The sequence below is a fragment of the Arachis ipaensis genome, chromosome B07 (genome assembly GCF_000816755.2).
Source record: "Arachis ipaensis cultivar K30076 chromosome B07, Araip1.1, whole genome shotgun sequence".
NCBI lineage: Eukaryota > Viridiplantae > Streptophyta > Magnoliopsida > Fabales > Fabaceae > Arachis > Arachis ipaensis.
This window is the reverse complement of record NC_029791.2, coordinates 124,970,315-124,985,525: the sequence shown is the minus strand read 5'-3', so window position 1 is coordinate 124,985,525 and position 15,211 is coordinate 124,970,315. Positions and strand designations below refer to the sequence as shown.

Here is a 15,211-nt window from a genome sequence, read left to right as displayed (position 1 = left end):
TTACTCTCTCTCTCTCTCTCTCTCTCTCTCTCTCTCTCTCTCTCGCTCTCTCTCTCTCTCTCTCTCTCTCTCTCTCATATTTTGACAAAAGCAAATTATGTGAATGTTGGCTTTGGAAAGCTTCGGCTTAGTGGAAGCTTCTTGGACTTAGGTTGGATATATGTTCCATCTGACCCAACTGAATTCTTTGCTTTATTAATTTTGGGCTTTCTTAGCTAGAGAACTCACTAACAATCTTTATTTTATTTTCTCTATCTCATTGGGCTGCTGCTATTGTAATTTTGGCCTGCACCAATAACCAAAACAATTAAAAGCTAATTGGGTATTTAACTCATTAGATCAATGTTTGTCATCATCAATTTAGTTTGTTAATTTTTTAACTCAACAGTTACATACCCATCAGTAAATATCACATACTCATTAGAAGAATACCTCCTAGGATGAAAACCTAGTGGATCTTTAGGTAGCCCAGGTTGATTATCAATATCATCATCAGCTAGAGCATCAATTAGATCTCCCATCTACTGATCATTAGGAACCAAAAGCTTATTTTGCTGTATATGCTCTTGATCTTGTAATTTCCTACTTGCAATAATAAGAGGAGCAACAATACTCACTCACAACAAGTAATAACAGCAAATCAATAATACTAAATAGTAGCAAAAAAATCACATAAACCAGAAAATAGAGGCAAGTTAACACACCAAGATTTTTAACGTGAAAAGCCTCCTCAATGTGAGAAGTAAAAATCACGAGTCATCAAGACTAGAAAATAGCTTCACTATTATATTAAAACTACGCAATGGAATAATATACTCAAAGAAGCCAAATGAAAGTGAAAACTATCAAATTATTCTAAATGAGAAAGGATAACATTTGTCCTCCTAATTTTTATGTAAATCGTTGCCTTTATACTAGTTAAAAAGATATATATATATATATATAAAATCCTAGACAACGATTCATGATTAAATTATGCAATGCTTAAATAGTGGTTAAAAAAAAGGAGAAAAACCTTGTTAGCAGAATGAGCATAAATCATGGATAAAAAGATAATTTTAAACATAAAAAGGTAAAGCATATGAAGAACCCAAAATTTATGTAGTTCTAATTCAAAATCCATGAGGATCTCATCATGATTTATGTAGTTCTAATACATGCAATATTCTTTGATATCTCTTATTTTTATTCAGACACAGTTGTTCTTTTTATATGTTACTCAAATCCACTTCATATGCTAATAGCCTAACACACGATACATTGACTTAAATTAGGAGGGGGCAATGAGTAGAGTAGGATAGGATTTAGATCCAATTCTGATTTTATCTGTGGGTAAAATTTTTTATATAAACTCAATCATATTCTATTCACAAGTTGAGAATATTCCAACTTTAACCCTATCCGTTATTAATTCGTGAGTATCCGATCCTATTCGGAAGTTACCAAAAAGATGCAACATTATTATAATTTGATAATAATTTAAAATAGAACTGACTTTTAATAAAAAAGAAATAGGAAGAAAAACATGAAGGATTTTAAGTACCTCGTTTCGGGTTAAACTGAAACCCTTTATCGGACCTGGATGAACAAATAGTGGCAGTACCCTCGTCGACAACAGGGTCTAAATCTTCGACGTATAACAACCTTGTAATGAAGTGGTTCTTCACATTCGCAGCACCCGCCGCTGTCGGCAAAGGAGCGGTTGCGACATTATTCTGCGACGAATCCTGGTTCTTCAGCACCCTCTTCTCCTTCTTCCGTTGGGTTTTCGTATTCTCTGCTTCGTTCTGCCTTTCTCTCTCTCACCCTTAACCCTCTTTTCCCTGCAACGTCGCCGAAAAAGTCTTTTTCCTGTCCACGCCACCTACTCCTCCTTATTAAGAATTGCAGTTCTGTCTCTGTTCCTCTCTTCTCATTTTTTTAATTTGTCTTTTTAGTTTTTTGTTTCTTTTTATGATTAAGATGAACAAACAAACCCATATATGAGGATAAGAGAAAAAAAATAATTTTAAAAGTGATCTACAACTAGAACAAAGTTAGAACAAAATAGTTTTAAATTTAAACTTAATAAAACTCCCGCTTAATACTTTTTTGTGTTACGAAACTTTGAATTCTTGCTCACATAATAATTTTTGTTACTTTGCCACTTGTTAACCCGTACATTTGTTGTTCAACAAATCTATACACTTGTCCTTTAACAAACTTACTACTATTCTCGTATTATATATTATATTATATATTAAAAAATAAAAGAAAAATGCTTGAAGTATAAAATTCTTATTTTTTATTTTTTTTTTAAAAAAGATCAGAGAAGTATAAATTCATTAAATTGGTTCAAAACTTGGCGGGAAACACTTTTTTTGTGTGTACCTAAGAGGCTAAGACGGGAATCACGTTCCATCTTCTATTTCCGTTATTGGTTCTCTGCAATACCGAAAGAGAACGAACTTTGAGTTCGAGATCCGTCTAGCAAACCGCTTCTTCTTTCTTCTCATTTCTGATGCTCAGTTCTCAGTTCTCAGTTCTCATGGATATGCACCTCAGTGATTCAAGTACTTCAGCTCCATCGCATGCCACATTATCTGGTACCGATCTTTTGATTTCTTAATCACCTGAAAAACACCGTTACAGTCACAATTTCGTTTCCAGAACGAATGCTCTTTGCTTATCGATTTTATTTTATTTTAATTTTCTATTGAATATTAGTTATTTTTTTTTTTTGTTTTCCTTAGCGATTATGTTTGTTCCGCGAGAAAACTAATCTTGTTTTGTTTTGGTTGGATTCCGTTTGTTAGCGTTACGAATCCTATAAATAGAGGACATGGAATCGATCTAATGCTAGTTGATACAGTAGTAAAATTAGTAATAATAAGGCTTTGATTTACTAATAGCAAGATGAAACGAGAAGAGTAGGCTCATGCGATTCTCTTTCTCTACTTTTTGGTTTGATCTGATTTCGGTGTAGGAACAACTTCATAGTGTATCGGCAGAAGAAAATTTCAAAATCAATTTGAATTTCGTGTTTTAGGAATCTATTGCTTTTATTCATTGATCTTTTTTCACAGTTCGAATACCATAAACATTTTTTGAAGTAAGATTTTGATTAAATCAGCACTACAATTCATTGAATAATCAGAATCTGGTTTGTAACCACAGAATCCATGGGAATAAGGGAGTGACAAGTTTAACTTCCCTTAATAACTGCCTAACTAGCTTGTATGAAACAAACAATTCGTAACTATCATAAATTAATTATGGTGTAACAAATCTAGCTATAGCATGGATTGATTTGTGGCGTATGAGAATATTTTAGGTAACTAATGGCGTTTTCAAGAGAATGCTCCATAATATGTACTGGTAGAGCTGCTTGTTAACCTGCAACTGTAGATTAAAAAGTATATTATAATGCTTCTGAATTCCGATCATTATCTATTTGTTTTAGCTTCTTAAGTATGCACTATTGCACTGTCTTAACCCTGTACTGAGTAATTACAGCTTGATGCAGGCAATTATAGCATCGCATGTTTGTTTTTATATTTATTTTTCGTGCTTAAATGTTTAATCACAGGAAATTGCATCCAACACTTTATAATGAGGCTGCAATTATGGATTGCTGCAGGCCCAGGGGGAGTCTGTTTGATGAGAAATGCATGGAAAGGGGAACATCCATCTGTTATCAACTTTATCTCCAGTTTCCTCTCTGCAAATTCTTTTCGCCTTAACTTTGTCCCTATTGCTCCAGTAATTGACAGATTCTGTGTCCTCTTAATGTTTATTTCAAATACTTGCTCTCTACTGAACTTCGAGAAGCTTATTTGTAGGACTTCATTTTCAATTGTGGGGGTTTGTCTGTAGCCTTTGTTTTTGTGACTAACTGGGATTGCAACAATGTATCTCTGATCTTCAGCAGGTAACTGAGCTGTTGATTTTCAAGTCTTTAGTTGGGACTTTGTCATCTATTGAATAAAGAGCTTTTCGAGTCGTATGTCAGGTTCAAATCTTCTCCTGCAGAGTTCAGAAATTGAGAACACAATTTGCACGCTTTTATGTTATCATCACACTCCCAGCTAAACAGCAAATCGATTCATTTATTCAGTCATACTTCAAGTGAGTTAAATACGTTACTTTTATTTTGTTCTAATTGATCATTTGCTATGTACAACTTCAATAGTGAGAAAGCAAGATCCATGTTTATGTTTCACCAATAGATTTGAGATGGTGATTGGCAAGCCTACGTTTGTTCCAGTTCAGGACATAGAGATGGGGTTTGAAAAGATGGTAAAAATAGCTCATTCATCTGGAGGTAGAAACTGAAACTTGATACCAACTATGATGTGTTGTTCCAATTCATATTTCTTATCTTCAAAATAATTGCAGTATACAAGCAGCAGAATATTGGAGAGAAACTGAAAGCTGAGGTCAGTTGACAAATAAGAACCGCATAGTAGCAATATGCTACAATCTCCGATCTAGAATAGACATAACACCCATTTTCATGCCCCAAAACTCAATTCATCATCACTTCAAAGTTCAAACTAAACATTCATCCTTACAGCAATCTTAAACTCCTGTTCCAATATCCCCAAAAACTAGAAAAAAGTTTAAAACTAGAAAAATTAAGAAAGAAATTAACTTTATGATGAATTAAAACATATACCTTTGCTCCAGCAACCAACTAAGCTTCACAGTTCACACTACTCAATTCACTTGCAAAGAGAACGCATAAGAATCAAACTGAAGTTACTATAAAATACTCTCATTCTTGAAGTTAATTACGTTCATACCACTGTCCAAAAACTATACAAAAAAAATTGCCTTTTGTGTGTTGGCGATGGAGAAAAACAGAAAATAGAAAACCCCAAAAGGACGTCGCTTCGTAATTCCGAAAATGCCCTTCACCCTTCGGTTTATCGGTTAGGAGAGTTATGTTTCACTGTTTTGAGCAAGGTTGCGAGAACTGGACCGGTCATTGAATCGGTCAGGTGACAGGTTTAATGGTTCAATGGTTCAACCGGGGTCCAACCGGGGTTGAACCGGTTTCATTAAATATATAATATAATTATTGAAAATTCAATATACAATTTTAAATATACAAATTCAATAAAAATTTCAATCCATCATGATCATGTTTAATTCTAGAAAAATAGAAAACTTAATATTGAACAACACTCTCATTCCTGTTTAATACAAGGGTATACTCTCATCATGATCCTCTGCAATATTCAATTCACAATCAAAAGAGGAAAGACAAGCAAATGGCTAAAAACAAAAACAATGAAGGAGAATCAAATCCGTAAACCACATTAAAATAAAGGAAATCTGTCATATGACTTGTAAACAATGGAAATCTGTCAATAATCAAATACCAAATAATCATTTACTAGCTTACTTCTTTATGGATGAGAAACTCACTTCTCCTTTCTATTCATTGATCCTATTCAGACCTTCAAAATGTTACTCCTTATTGTCACACCAGCCATTAAATCTATCCGTTACAAACAATGACAATACTACAATAAATTACATAACTTAGTTAAAGAAACGATTTCTTCCCTAACCCAGCCACAACTATTAAAAATTCCAGCCAAAACTTGCCAGCTAGTTACTGAAAACTAACCATAGAAAGATACTGAGCAGGCACAGAGGGCGTGATCGCCTGCAAGAACTGCTCCAGATTGCTCAATCACTTCTCAGCATTATCTTGTGGCTGTGGGTTACTTTGTGATTGTTCCATCTGTAACAATCAGAAAATCAAAGGCCAGAAAATAACTTCAGAAAACCATGAACAAATAAATAATTCAGCAACCAAAATCATGAAGCAGCAAACAAATTCAAATAACCTCAGAAAATCAAAACCCAAAACCTTGAAGCAGCAAACAAATTCAAATAACCTCAGCAAATCAAAAACCACAAAACTGAAGCAGCAAACAAATTCAAATAACCTCAGAAAATCAAAACCCAAAACCATGAAGCAGCAAACAAATTCAAATAACCTCAGCAAATCAAAAACCACAAAACCATGAAGCAGCAAAAAAATTCAAATAACCTCAGCAAATCAAAAACCACAAAACCATGAAGCAGCAAAAAAATTCAAATAACCTCAGCAAATCAAAAACCACAAATCATGAAGCAGCAAGGAGGAATAATAGAACAAGTGAATAACAGAGTATCACCGGCGGCGAGTAACGGCGACGACGGAAGAGGAGGCGAGCTCGGCGACGACGCAACAGGAGGCGAGCTCGGCGACGACGCAACAGGGGGCGAGTTCGGCGACGAAACAGGACGCGGTGGTGGTTGCCGTGCTCAACGCTGTCGCTGCTGTCGCTGCGGGATGCGGTGGCGATGGCGGTGGAACTGTGGGTGGTGAACTGCTTTTTCAGTGATTCTTCTTCTCTTCTGGCTTCTGGAGTTCTGGGATCTGGGTGATTTCTGTGAACATTAGGGATTTAGGGCTTCGTTTACTCGTTTAGGCGTTTAGCCCCCTTTTTTTTTTTTTTAAACTCCCAAAACGACGCCGTTTAGCATTTTTATTTTCAAACCAAAAACCGTAAAAAAACCGGACAGTTCTTTCGGTTCACCGGTTAACCGCTGGTTCGACCGGTTTTTTGACCGGTTTTTTGCCAAACGATTTTTGACCTTATCCGGACCGGCTAGGTAACTGATTTCCGGTTAATTTGGTTGAACCGGCCAGTTCGGTTCGATTTTTAGAACCATGGTTTTGAGCAATATTCTGAAAACTGGACCGGATTACCGGTTTGACCGGTCTAATCGTGAACCGGCAGTAATTACGGTCCGATTTGTCCTCTAAAACGGTTTCTCTAAAAACCGGAAATCGGCCGATTGAACCGGACAGAGAACCAACCGGTTTAAAAGAAACGGCGTCGTTTTTGCCAATTTACTTACTTTCACTCTTGGTTCTAAAGCTCCTCCGTTTCTTTCTCCCTTTCTCCCTCCGTTTCTTTCCTTCACAGAAACTCAGCCAAAAAACCCTAGCACTGTAAGCCTACACCACCGCCGCCGCAAGGAGTGGCATACTGCCGCCGTCCGTCCGTCTATCTAGCTTCCCTCGTGCTCCAAGTCTTCAACCCCCATTCGTTGTCACCGATCGCAGCTGCTTCCTCGAGCTCGGCGTCCGTCGTCTTTGTCTGCTCAGCTGCGCTTCCGCCGCCGTTGGTTGCCGTTAACGTTCGCGTCTTCGTTCAGCCGTCGTCTTCGTTCGCGTTCTTCGCCGTTCAAGTTTGCTCGGCGTTCACCGTTCGCGTTCACTCGCCGTTCACCGTTCAGGTTCGCCTTCGTCTGGAAGCCACGTTGCCCTGCTTCAAACTCTGCGACCAACCCGCGCGCTTCAACTAGCCGTCGAACTGCTCTCTTTTGTCGCTGCCGTGAGTTCCCTAAACCCACCACCAGACAATACACTCACACAACACCAATACTCTGCTTGAAACTCTGCAACTTCTTATTTCTATTACGATAAGTAACTATTTGATTTGGCAGTGGTTTGGATTTTTTTCATAGACTGAATTAAAGTATACAATAGTTATGTTCTCTTCTCTATCACATTCAATGTTCTGAAAACCGGACCGGACTGGCCGGTCGAACCGGTTCAACCGGGAACCGACAACAAAAACAATCCGGTCCGCTATCTATAACCGCTCTGTCAAGAACCGTTTAAAAACCGTTGAACCGGTCAAAAACCGGCCGGTTGGACCGAACCGGAAACCGACCGGTTCCTTAAAAACGACGCCGTTTGGAGTTTTTTGGAAAAAAGAAAAAAAAGGAAAAGCAACGCGTCACTCTCACCCGGTCACCTCCTTCCCCCAACACCCCTCTCTCATTCGTGAATGCCACACTCATCTCATCCCTTTCTAAAGCAAAGTTCACAATACTGACAAACCAAAACCCTAGCCTCCTCCTCAATGATTCTACTACCGCCGTGCGTGGTTGTCGGCGCCTCCGTGGGTTCCTCCTTCCCCCTTTCCCGAGCCAAAACCCAGGACCTCTATTCTAGCGCGGCACGTCATCCCCATCCCTGGCCTCTTTGTTCAAGCCTTGGAGCAGCTCGCCGTCGTCTCGTCGCCGTTTCGTTTACAACCCAGAAAAAAGAAACAAAGCTTCGGTAGCGCTGAGAGCCCCTTGCCCCCTTCTCTCCTTCTCCTTGCCCCCATCCCTGGCTCTCTTCTGGTAAATTTTAACGGTTAGTGTGAACTTGTTAATTTGCTAATTGTTCTTGTGTTGTTGTTCTGTTGTTCTTCTGTTATTTTTATTTTATTTTATTTTATTTTTTGTGATTTTCTGTTCTTGAACCTGTTAAGTTGATAATTTGCTAAATTGTTGGGCTGCTGTTGTTTTAATTTGCTAAATTGTAGGTTTCTGTGATTTAATTTGTTGGATTTTCTATTTAGGTCTTGTTCTTGTTTATTTGCTAAATTTTTGTTGTGTATTTGTTGTCTTTGAGATTCTTGCTGGATATTGGTGATCATTGATTTATTATATGCTTCATGTTTTCATTGTTTTCTTCTTCTGAAGGAAAAAAAAATTCTGTTTTCATTGTTTTGTTGATTGTTTATTTTGTTTCAGAAATTAATTTTTTGTGATCAATGCTCAAACTCTAAATGTTGTTCTGTTGGTTTTGCCGTGTTTGTTTTGTTTCAGAAATCAATTTTTTGTTATCAATGCTCAAACTCTGAATGTTGTTCTTCTGTTTTTGTTTTGTTTCATAAATCAATATTTTGTGATCAATGCTCAAACTCTGAATGTTGTTCTGCTGTTTTTGTTGTTTCAGAAATCAATTTTTTGTGATTAATGCTCATACTCTGAATGTTGTTCTGTTTTGTTTTAAGGCTGAGTTTAGAAGAGGTGATTGATTTCTGAGTGTTGTTTTGTTTTTGTTTTAAAGCTGTGTATTGTGTTCAATTTTCATTTTGTAGGAAATTCTTTGAGGTATATAAGAATTAAGAAGAAAGACTATTTTAACGGTATTATTCTGTTGATTCTGGTATGCTACAAGCTTGAACATAGAATTGAAGAGAGAAACCCTTTATTATTTTATCATTGGCCTATTTTTGGCATTGCATATCATTGTAGTTTGTTTATTCATAGAACTAGTTGTTTATGATCCCCCTTTGAAGTAAAAAAATGCAGTAGAAGAGTGTTTAGAACCAGTTGCTTTATTCATTGAATTTTTATAGAATCAGGTATTTATTATAAAACAGTTTTTCCGGTTGAACCATGGTTGAACCGGTTTTTTCGGTTGAACCGGTTGAACCAGTTGAACCAATGAATTAGTGAACCAGTAATGAGCGGTTCGATGACCAATCCAGTTTTCTGAGAGTTCACTTCACTTTTGGATCAGTGAAAATGGCTCTAACCGTCAAGCTGCCAATACGGTTCCCAATTTCCGCGCCAATTATCGACCCGTATCCGACCCATGAACCGACCCAAATATCAACAGAGGTCAGATTCTCTCGTTGGAACAACGCCAATGCCGCCAAGTTCAACGAGCGCCGGCGAACCCAGCAGGAAATCGAGGATGAGATACGCCGCACGCGCCGCTTCGACTCTGCCGACAAAATCGCCGGAACCGCCGAGACTTCTGCCGTTTCCAGCGCCACTGTTAAAACCTTCAAATCCGCCGGGACGCCCTCCGCTCCGTCGAGGCCTTCCATCCCCGGCAGGAAATCGAAGTACTCCAAACCGCCGGCGGAGCCCCCGCGGGATTCTCATGCGGCGGTTAGGTTTTCCAGCACCCCGAATTCGAATCCAAGCAGGACTCAATTGGCGCCAGCAAACGTGAGAATCGGTGACGACGGAGTCTCCTACGTGGTCGAAGGCGCACCGTTCGAGTTTCGGTACAGCTACACGGAAACGCCAGCAGCGAAGCCGGTGAAGATTCGGGAGCCATCGTACGTGCCGTTCGGACCAGCGACGATGCTGCGGCCATGGACCGGACGGGCACCGCTGCCGACGAGCAAGAAGAAGTTGAGGGAATTCGACTCGTTCGTTCTGCCGCCGGCAGACAAGAAGGGGGTGAAGCCCGTCCAGAAGCCCGGGCCCTTTTTACCTGGATCGGGCCCGAAACACGTGCAGTGGAAGGAAGAGTTGTTGGGGGAGCCATTGACGAAGGAAGAGATCAATGCGTTGGTTGCCGGCACCGTCAAATCTGCCCGCCAGCTCAATATTGGTACTTTTGCTTGTTTTGAATTTTTTCTTTAATTTTTTTTTATTATTATTTTTTACATATTTGAGAGTTAAAGATATCTAGTTAATTGATGTGAGGCAGAAGTTAGACTTTGCTCGAAAATATCTAGTTAGTTTGTACTTGGGAGTTTTCTAAGGTAATGAAAAGTGTGTTCCTTTTGTTGATAATTGAAATATCCTTTTGCCCCAACAAAATTAAGGGTTAATCAATAAGATAAGATATGCAAAATTTGGCCCAATTGGAAAGGTTATGGTGGATCAGGGTGTGTATGTGAATGTTTGTGCAAATTTGATTACTCTGGGTAGTGTTATGTGAATTTCATGGAAAATTTACCTTTTTCCTACGCACTCTCTGTGTTGGGTGTTTTTCAGGTAGAGATGGTTTGACACATAACATGTTGGAGAATATACATGCTCTTTGGAAACGACGGAGAGTGTGCAAGATAAAGTGCAAAGGAGTGTGCACCGTCGACATGGATAATGTGTGCCAACAGTTAGAGGTTGGTTTCTTCTGCTCTCAACTGTCCCACTTTTCACTGATATCAATTCATAATGACCTCAAATCTGTGCTTGTGTTTTGGAAGTAAAACCTCATCTTGTGTGGTCGATGTGTATTTGCTTTTGGGTTAAAACATTCGTTTATTTGTTCATCCTGCTATGCAATTTAAATGGTAAAGGAGAATATAGTTCATGCATCTTTTGTTTTGGGGTGGGGGGCTACGGTTTCCGATGGCATTTTCTTTGGCTTCTCTCAAGGATATAAATTTTTAACTTTTGTTTTTCTTTTCTTTACGATGCCTTCGCTGATCTTACTTTTCTGAGTTGACCATGTCCTCTGACATTCCTCAATAAAGAAATTAATTGTTTTTCATTACTTATGGTCTTTGTCTGGTTTCGTAGGAAAGGACTGGGGGAAAAATCATTCATAGGAAAAGTGGTACGGTATACCTCTTCCGGGGCAGAAACTACAACTATAGAACACGCCAACGTTTTCCTCTGATGCTGTGGAAACCTGTATCTCCAGTATATCCTAGGTTGGTTAAGCGAGTTCCAGAAGGCCTAACACTAGAAGAAGCAACTGAATTTCGTCGGAAGGGAAGGAACTTGGAACCGATATTCAAGCTAGGTAGAATCTTTCAGATTTTCATTACAATTTAACAAGAAAGCAAGTTTTTGCTCTTTTTGGCTGACCATGTGAGACTAACTTCTATCTTTATATACAGCAAAAAATGGTGTTTACTGTGACCTTGTAGCAAATGTCAGAGAGGCTTTTGAAGAGTGTGAACTAGTGCGAATAAATTGTCAAGGACTAAATGAAAGTGATTATCGAAGGATTGGAGGAAAACTAAGGGTATAGCCATTTTCTCCTATATCTTGCAAACAACATTGAAGATTTTTTTTTTTTTGCCCTTTTTTCGTTGGTGATATAGGATAATAAGTAACATTTTTCTTCCAATTTTGTTTCTTGACTGTAGGATCTTGTTCCATGCATATTGCTCTCATTTGAGAATGAACACATACTTATGTGGAGGGGAAAAAAGTGGAGGTCCTCTTTCCCAGGTCTCGAAGATGATTACAATGAAGCCAATAAAATTGATGTTGACAGTGACAATTCCAATACACCGACTTCAGATGCCCCAGAATTGTCTGAAATGCCACAGGAGAATTCATTAGAGCATCTAAGCAGTGAATCTTATGACACTAGTATTTCTTCGAGTTCAGATGATGTGAGTTTCTCTCAAGCTGAGGTGCCTTACCCTATAGAAGATAGCAATCCACCTTTCTCGATGGTTACCGATGCTGCTTCACTTTCTATGGGAGACATGGATAATGTGTGCCAACAGTTAGAGGTTGGTTTTTTCTGCTCTCAACTGTCCCACTTTTCACTGATATCAATTCATAATGACCTCAAATCTGTGCTTGTGTTTTGGAAGTAAAACCTCATCTTGTGTGGTCGATGTGTATTTGCTTTTGGGTTAAAACATTCGTTTATTTGTTCATCCTGCTATGCAATTTAAATGGTAAAGGAGAATATAGTTCATGCATCTTTTGTTTTGGGGTGGGGGGCTACGGTTTCCGATGACATTTTCTTTGGCTTCTCTCAAGGATATAAATTTTTAACTTTTGTTTTTCTTTTCTTTACGATGCCTTCGCTGATCTTACTTTTCTGAGTTGACCATGTCCTCTGACATTCCTCAATAAAGAAATTAATTGTTTTTCATTACTTATGGTCTTTGTCTGGTTTCGTAGGAAAGGACTGGGGGAAAAATCATTCATAGGAAAAGTGGTACGGTATACCTCTTCCGGGGCAGAAACTACAACTATAGAACACGCCAACGTTTTCCTCTGATGCTGTGGAAACCTGTATCTCCAGTATATCCTAGGTTGGTTAAGCGAGTTCCAGAAGGCCTAACACTAGAAGAAGCAACTGAATTTCGTCGGAAGGGAAGGAACTTGGAACCGATATTCAAGCTAGGTAGAATCTTTCAGATTTTCATTACAATTTAACAAGAAAGCAAGTTTTTGCTCTTTTTTTGCTGACCATGTGAGACTAACTTCTATCTTTATATACAGCAAAAAATGGTGTTTACTGTGACCTTGTAGCAAATGTCAGAGAGGCTTTTGAAGAGTGTGAACTAGTGCGAATAAATTGTCAAGGACTAAATGAAAGTGATTATCGAAGGATTGGAGGAAAACTAAGGGTATAGCCATTTTCTCCTATATCTTGCAAACAACATTGAAGATTTTTTTTTTTTTGCCCTTTTTTCGTTGGTGATATAGGATAATAAGTAACATTTTTCTTCCAATTTTGTTTCTTGACTGTAGGATCTTGTTCCATGCATATTGCTCTCATTTGAGAATGAACACATACTTATGTGGAGGGGGAAAAAGTGGAAGTCCTCTTTCTCAGGTCTCGAAGATGATTACAATGAAGCCAATAAAATTGATGTTGACAGTGACAATTCCAATACACCGACTTCAGATGCCCCAGAATTGTCTGAAATGTCTTTACAGGAGAATTCATTAGAGCATCGAAGTAGTGAATCTTATGACACTAGTATTTCTTCGAGTTCAGATGATGTGAGTTTCTCTCAAGCTGAGGTGCCTTACCCTATAGAAGATAGCAATCCACCTTTCTCGATGGTTACCGATGCTGCTTCACTTTCTATGGGAACCTGTGAAGTTGAAACCACAGATGATGTCAGGGGTTCTCCACCTTCTGATAGCACAAAATCAAGTGTTTCTGTGCTGGAAAGTTGTGAGAATTCTATTGATGGCAAGTTAGATCCTTCTACAGATGGGTTGCTAGATAGTTCAAGTGCAGCTGATGAAAGTTTAATTTCAATATCATCTGCATCTTGCACAGAAGGAGTTATGTTACTGTGGGAGCAAGCTGTTGAGAAAGGTAGTGCACTTGTTTTAGATGACAGATCTTTGGATGCTGACAATGTTTATCAAACCGCAGTGGCTTTTGCCAAATCAGCTCCCCCAGGGCCTGTTTTTAGCCGATCTAGAAAGGTTAGGGTTCAAAATAATGACGAGCAAGAAGATTCAACTTTTGAGAAAAAAGAAGTTACCACTGTTGTGATTGAAGGTAAAATGGAGAACACTCAGAAGAGTTCCGAAATTCGAAGAAAAGATTTTGATGAGCGACAGAGGAATGTAGTGCCACAGGGAACAAGAGTAGATGAACTTGTGAAACTTCTGACATGATACCACCAAAAGTAGGTACTTTGTTGCACAATAAAATTATTATTGTTTTGATATCCAAAATAGTTGACTGTTTTATTTTTGAATGGAATTAAATTATCGTCAAAAAGATATCTAAGTGTGATCCAAGTTTAGACTTGATTCACAACGTTTGATGTATCTTTTTCTTTGTGAATTGGATGTATCTTTTTTATTGAGTGAAATTAAAAAGGCACGAATGTCTTTTATATTATTTTTTTATACTCAATATTTGTATACTATATGTATGAATTTGTGTGCTATGTTGAACAAAAATGTATACTATGCTTAAATATTTGTATGCTGTAATAAACTAGAAATTTTTTAATGATTTATGACAAATTAGTGTGAGTTACCAGGCTATTAACTTCGATTATTTGTGTGCTATTGTATATGTTTTTTTCTTGATTATGGTTATTTATGATGATCTTAGTTTTTTTTTAAATTGAGTTGTTTAGAAAATTAGTGTTATTCTATGATTTTGGTTTTTGTGCTATATGTGTGAATTTTTGTGCTATGCTGAACAAAAATTTGTGCTCCGCTTAAATATTTGTGTGCTATGATAAACCAGAATTTGTTTAATGATATCTGTCAAATTAGTGTGAGTTACCAAACTATTAGCTTCGATTATGTGTGTGCTGTAAAAATGAAGGGGTGTGTGTTGTTTCACTTTGCTTGATTTACACATGTAATGTGGTATGGTTTGTTTACAGTGTTGATGGACAACTGCAAGAAAGACAAGGCGATCGCTGAACTTTTCAAGAGCCATTGCATTCAAATCTGATTTGCACCTCTTGCTTCTAAGGGCAACATTCCATGAACACAAAGGAGATGTGTTGAGTGCACTCAGAGATTGTCGTGTCACACTTTCTGTGGACCATAACCACCAAGAAATGTTGGAACTGCACATCAAAGTTAATAGCCATGAGCTATGATGACATACTTTAAAAGAGTGTCATCAGCACCTTTTTATGTGTGTGTTTGTGGTTTTTTTTTTTTTTGAAAAATAGAACCTGTAATGTAATATTGGCTTGCAATGAATGGTGATCGGTTTATACACCATGAAGAAAAAGAGAAAGAAGAAAAAATAAATGTGTAATAAAAATCAATAAAAGAATATACACATAAATTTTGGTGCAACAAAAATTTGTGTGCTGTGCTTTGACAATTTGTGTGCTATGGTTTGAAAATTTGTGTAATATTTGCAAAAAGTTGTGTACTATATCGATAAGTTTGTCAATAGTAGTATCCTTTTGTGTGTGTCTGTTGGAAAATGGAACTTGTA

At 37.9% G+C, this 15,211-nt stretch overlaps 2 protein-coding genes and 1 long non-coding RNA gene across 9 annotated transcripts; 2 read left to right on the top strand and 1 right to left on the bottom strand.

The window, feature by feature from the left end:
* Positions 2,308 to 4,607, top strand: LOC107607949 (protein PARTING DANCERS-like). 2 transcript variants are annotated; one of them, XM_016309840.2, is made up of 6 exons: positions 2,308 to 2,585; positions 3,569 to 3,741; positions 3,822 to 3,910; positions 4,012 to 4,107; positions 4,209 to 4,303; positions 4,378 to 4,607. In XM_016309840.2, exons 1-6 carry the CDS (start codon positions 2,501 to 2,503, stop codon positions 4,425 to 4,427), a joined length of 588 nt encoding a protein of 195 aa, XP_016165326.1. In that variant the 5' UTR covers positions 2,308 to 2,500; the 3' UTR covers positions 4,428 to 4,607. The 2 variants fall into 2 exon arrangements, with proteins under 2 accessions (XP_016165326.1, XP_020962265.1); XM_021106606.1 differs by having other exon boundaries at positions 2,309 to 2,585; positions 3,620 to 3,741.
* On the bottom strand, positions 5,276 to 6,475 carry LOC107606328. The gene is made up of 2 exons (XR_001612647.2): positions 6,174 to 6,475; positions 5,276 to 5,734 (listed from the first exon to the last, which is right to left on the bottom strand). It is a non-coding gene; the product is annotated as an uncharacterized LOC107606328 (long non-coding RNA).
* Positions 7,061 to 15,092, top strand: LOC107606326 (CRS2-associated factor 1, chloroplastic). Of its 6 annotated transcripts, none has more exons than XM_021106605.1 (8): positions 7,061 to 7,382; positions 8,928 to 8,975; positions 9,353 to 10,180; positions 10,570 to 10,697; positions 11,098 to 11,323; positions 11,421 to 11,548; positions 13,024 to 13,922; positions 14,640 to 15,092. In XM_021106605.1, exons 3-7 carry the CDS (start codon positions 9,358 to 9,360, stop codon positions 13,909 to 13,911), a joined length of 2,193 nt encoding a protein of 730 aa, XP_020962264.1. In that variant the 5' UTR covers positions 7,061 to 7,382; positions 8,928 to 8,975; positions 9,353 to 9,357; the 3' UTR covers positions 13,912 to 13,922; positions 14,640 to 15,092. The 6 variants fall into 6 exon arrangements, with proteins under 6 accessions (XP_020962264.1, XP_020962262.1, XP_020962260.1 ...); XM_021106601.1 differs by having other exon boundaries at positions 7,337 to 7,474; XM_021106604.1 differs by adding an exon at positions 11,673 to 11,987 and having other exon boundaries at positions 7,338 to 7,474; positions 8,928 to 10,180; positions 13,342 to 13,922.

Bases quoted from the DNA above. Each gene is read 5' to 3' on its own strand.
- LOC107607949 (XM_016309840.2), top strand. From the start codon at position 2,501: ATGCTCAGTTCTCAGTTCTCAGTTCTCATGGATATGCACCTCAGTGAT. The intron at 3,911-4,011 runs GTAACTGAGCTG...CTTCTCCTGCAG, and splicing joins GTATCTCTGATCTTCAGCAG to AGTTCAGAAATTGAGAACAC. The intron at 4,108-4,208 runs GTGAGTTAAATA...TTTCACCAATAG, and splicing joins TTTATTCAGTCATACTTCAA to ATTTGAGATGGTGATTGGCA.
- LOC107606326 (XM_021106605.1), top strand. From the start codon at position 9,358: ATGGCTCTAACCGTCAAGCTGCCAATACGGTTCCCAATTTCCGCGCCA. The intron at 11,324-11,420 runs GTAGAATCTTTC...CTTTATATACAG, and splicing joins GGAACCGATATTCAAGCTAG to CAAAAAATGGTGTTTACTGT. The intron at 11,549-13,023 runs GTATAGCCATTT...TCTTGACTGTAG, and splicing joins GGATTGGAGGAAAACTAAGG to GATCTTGTTCCATGCATATT.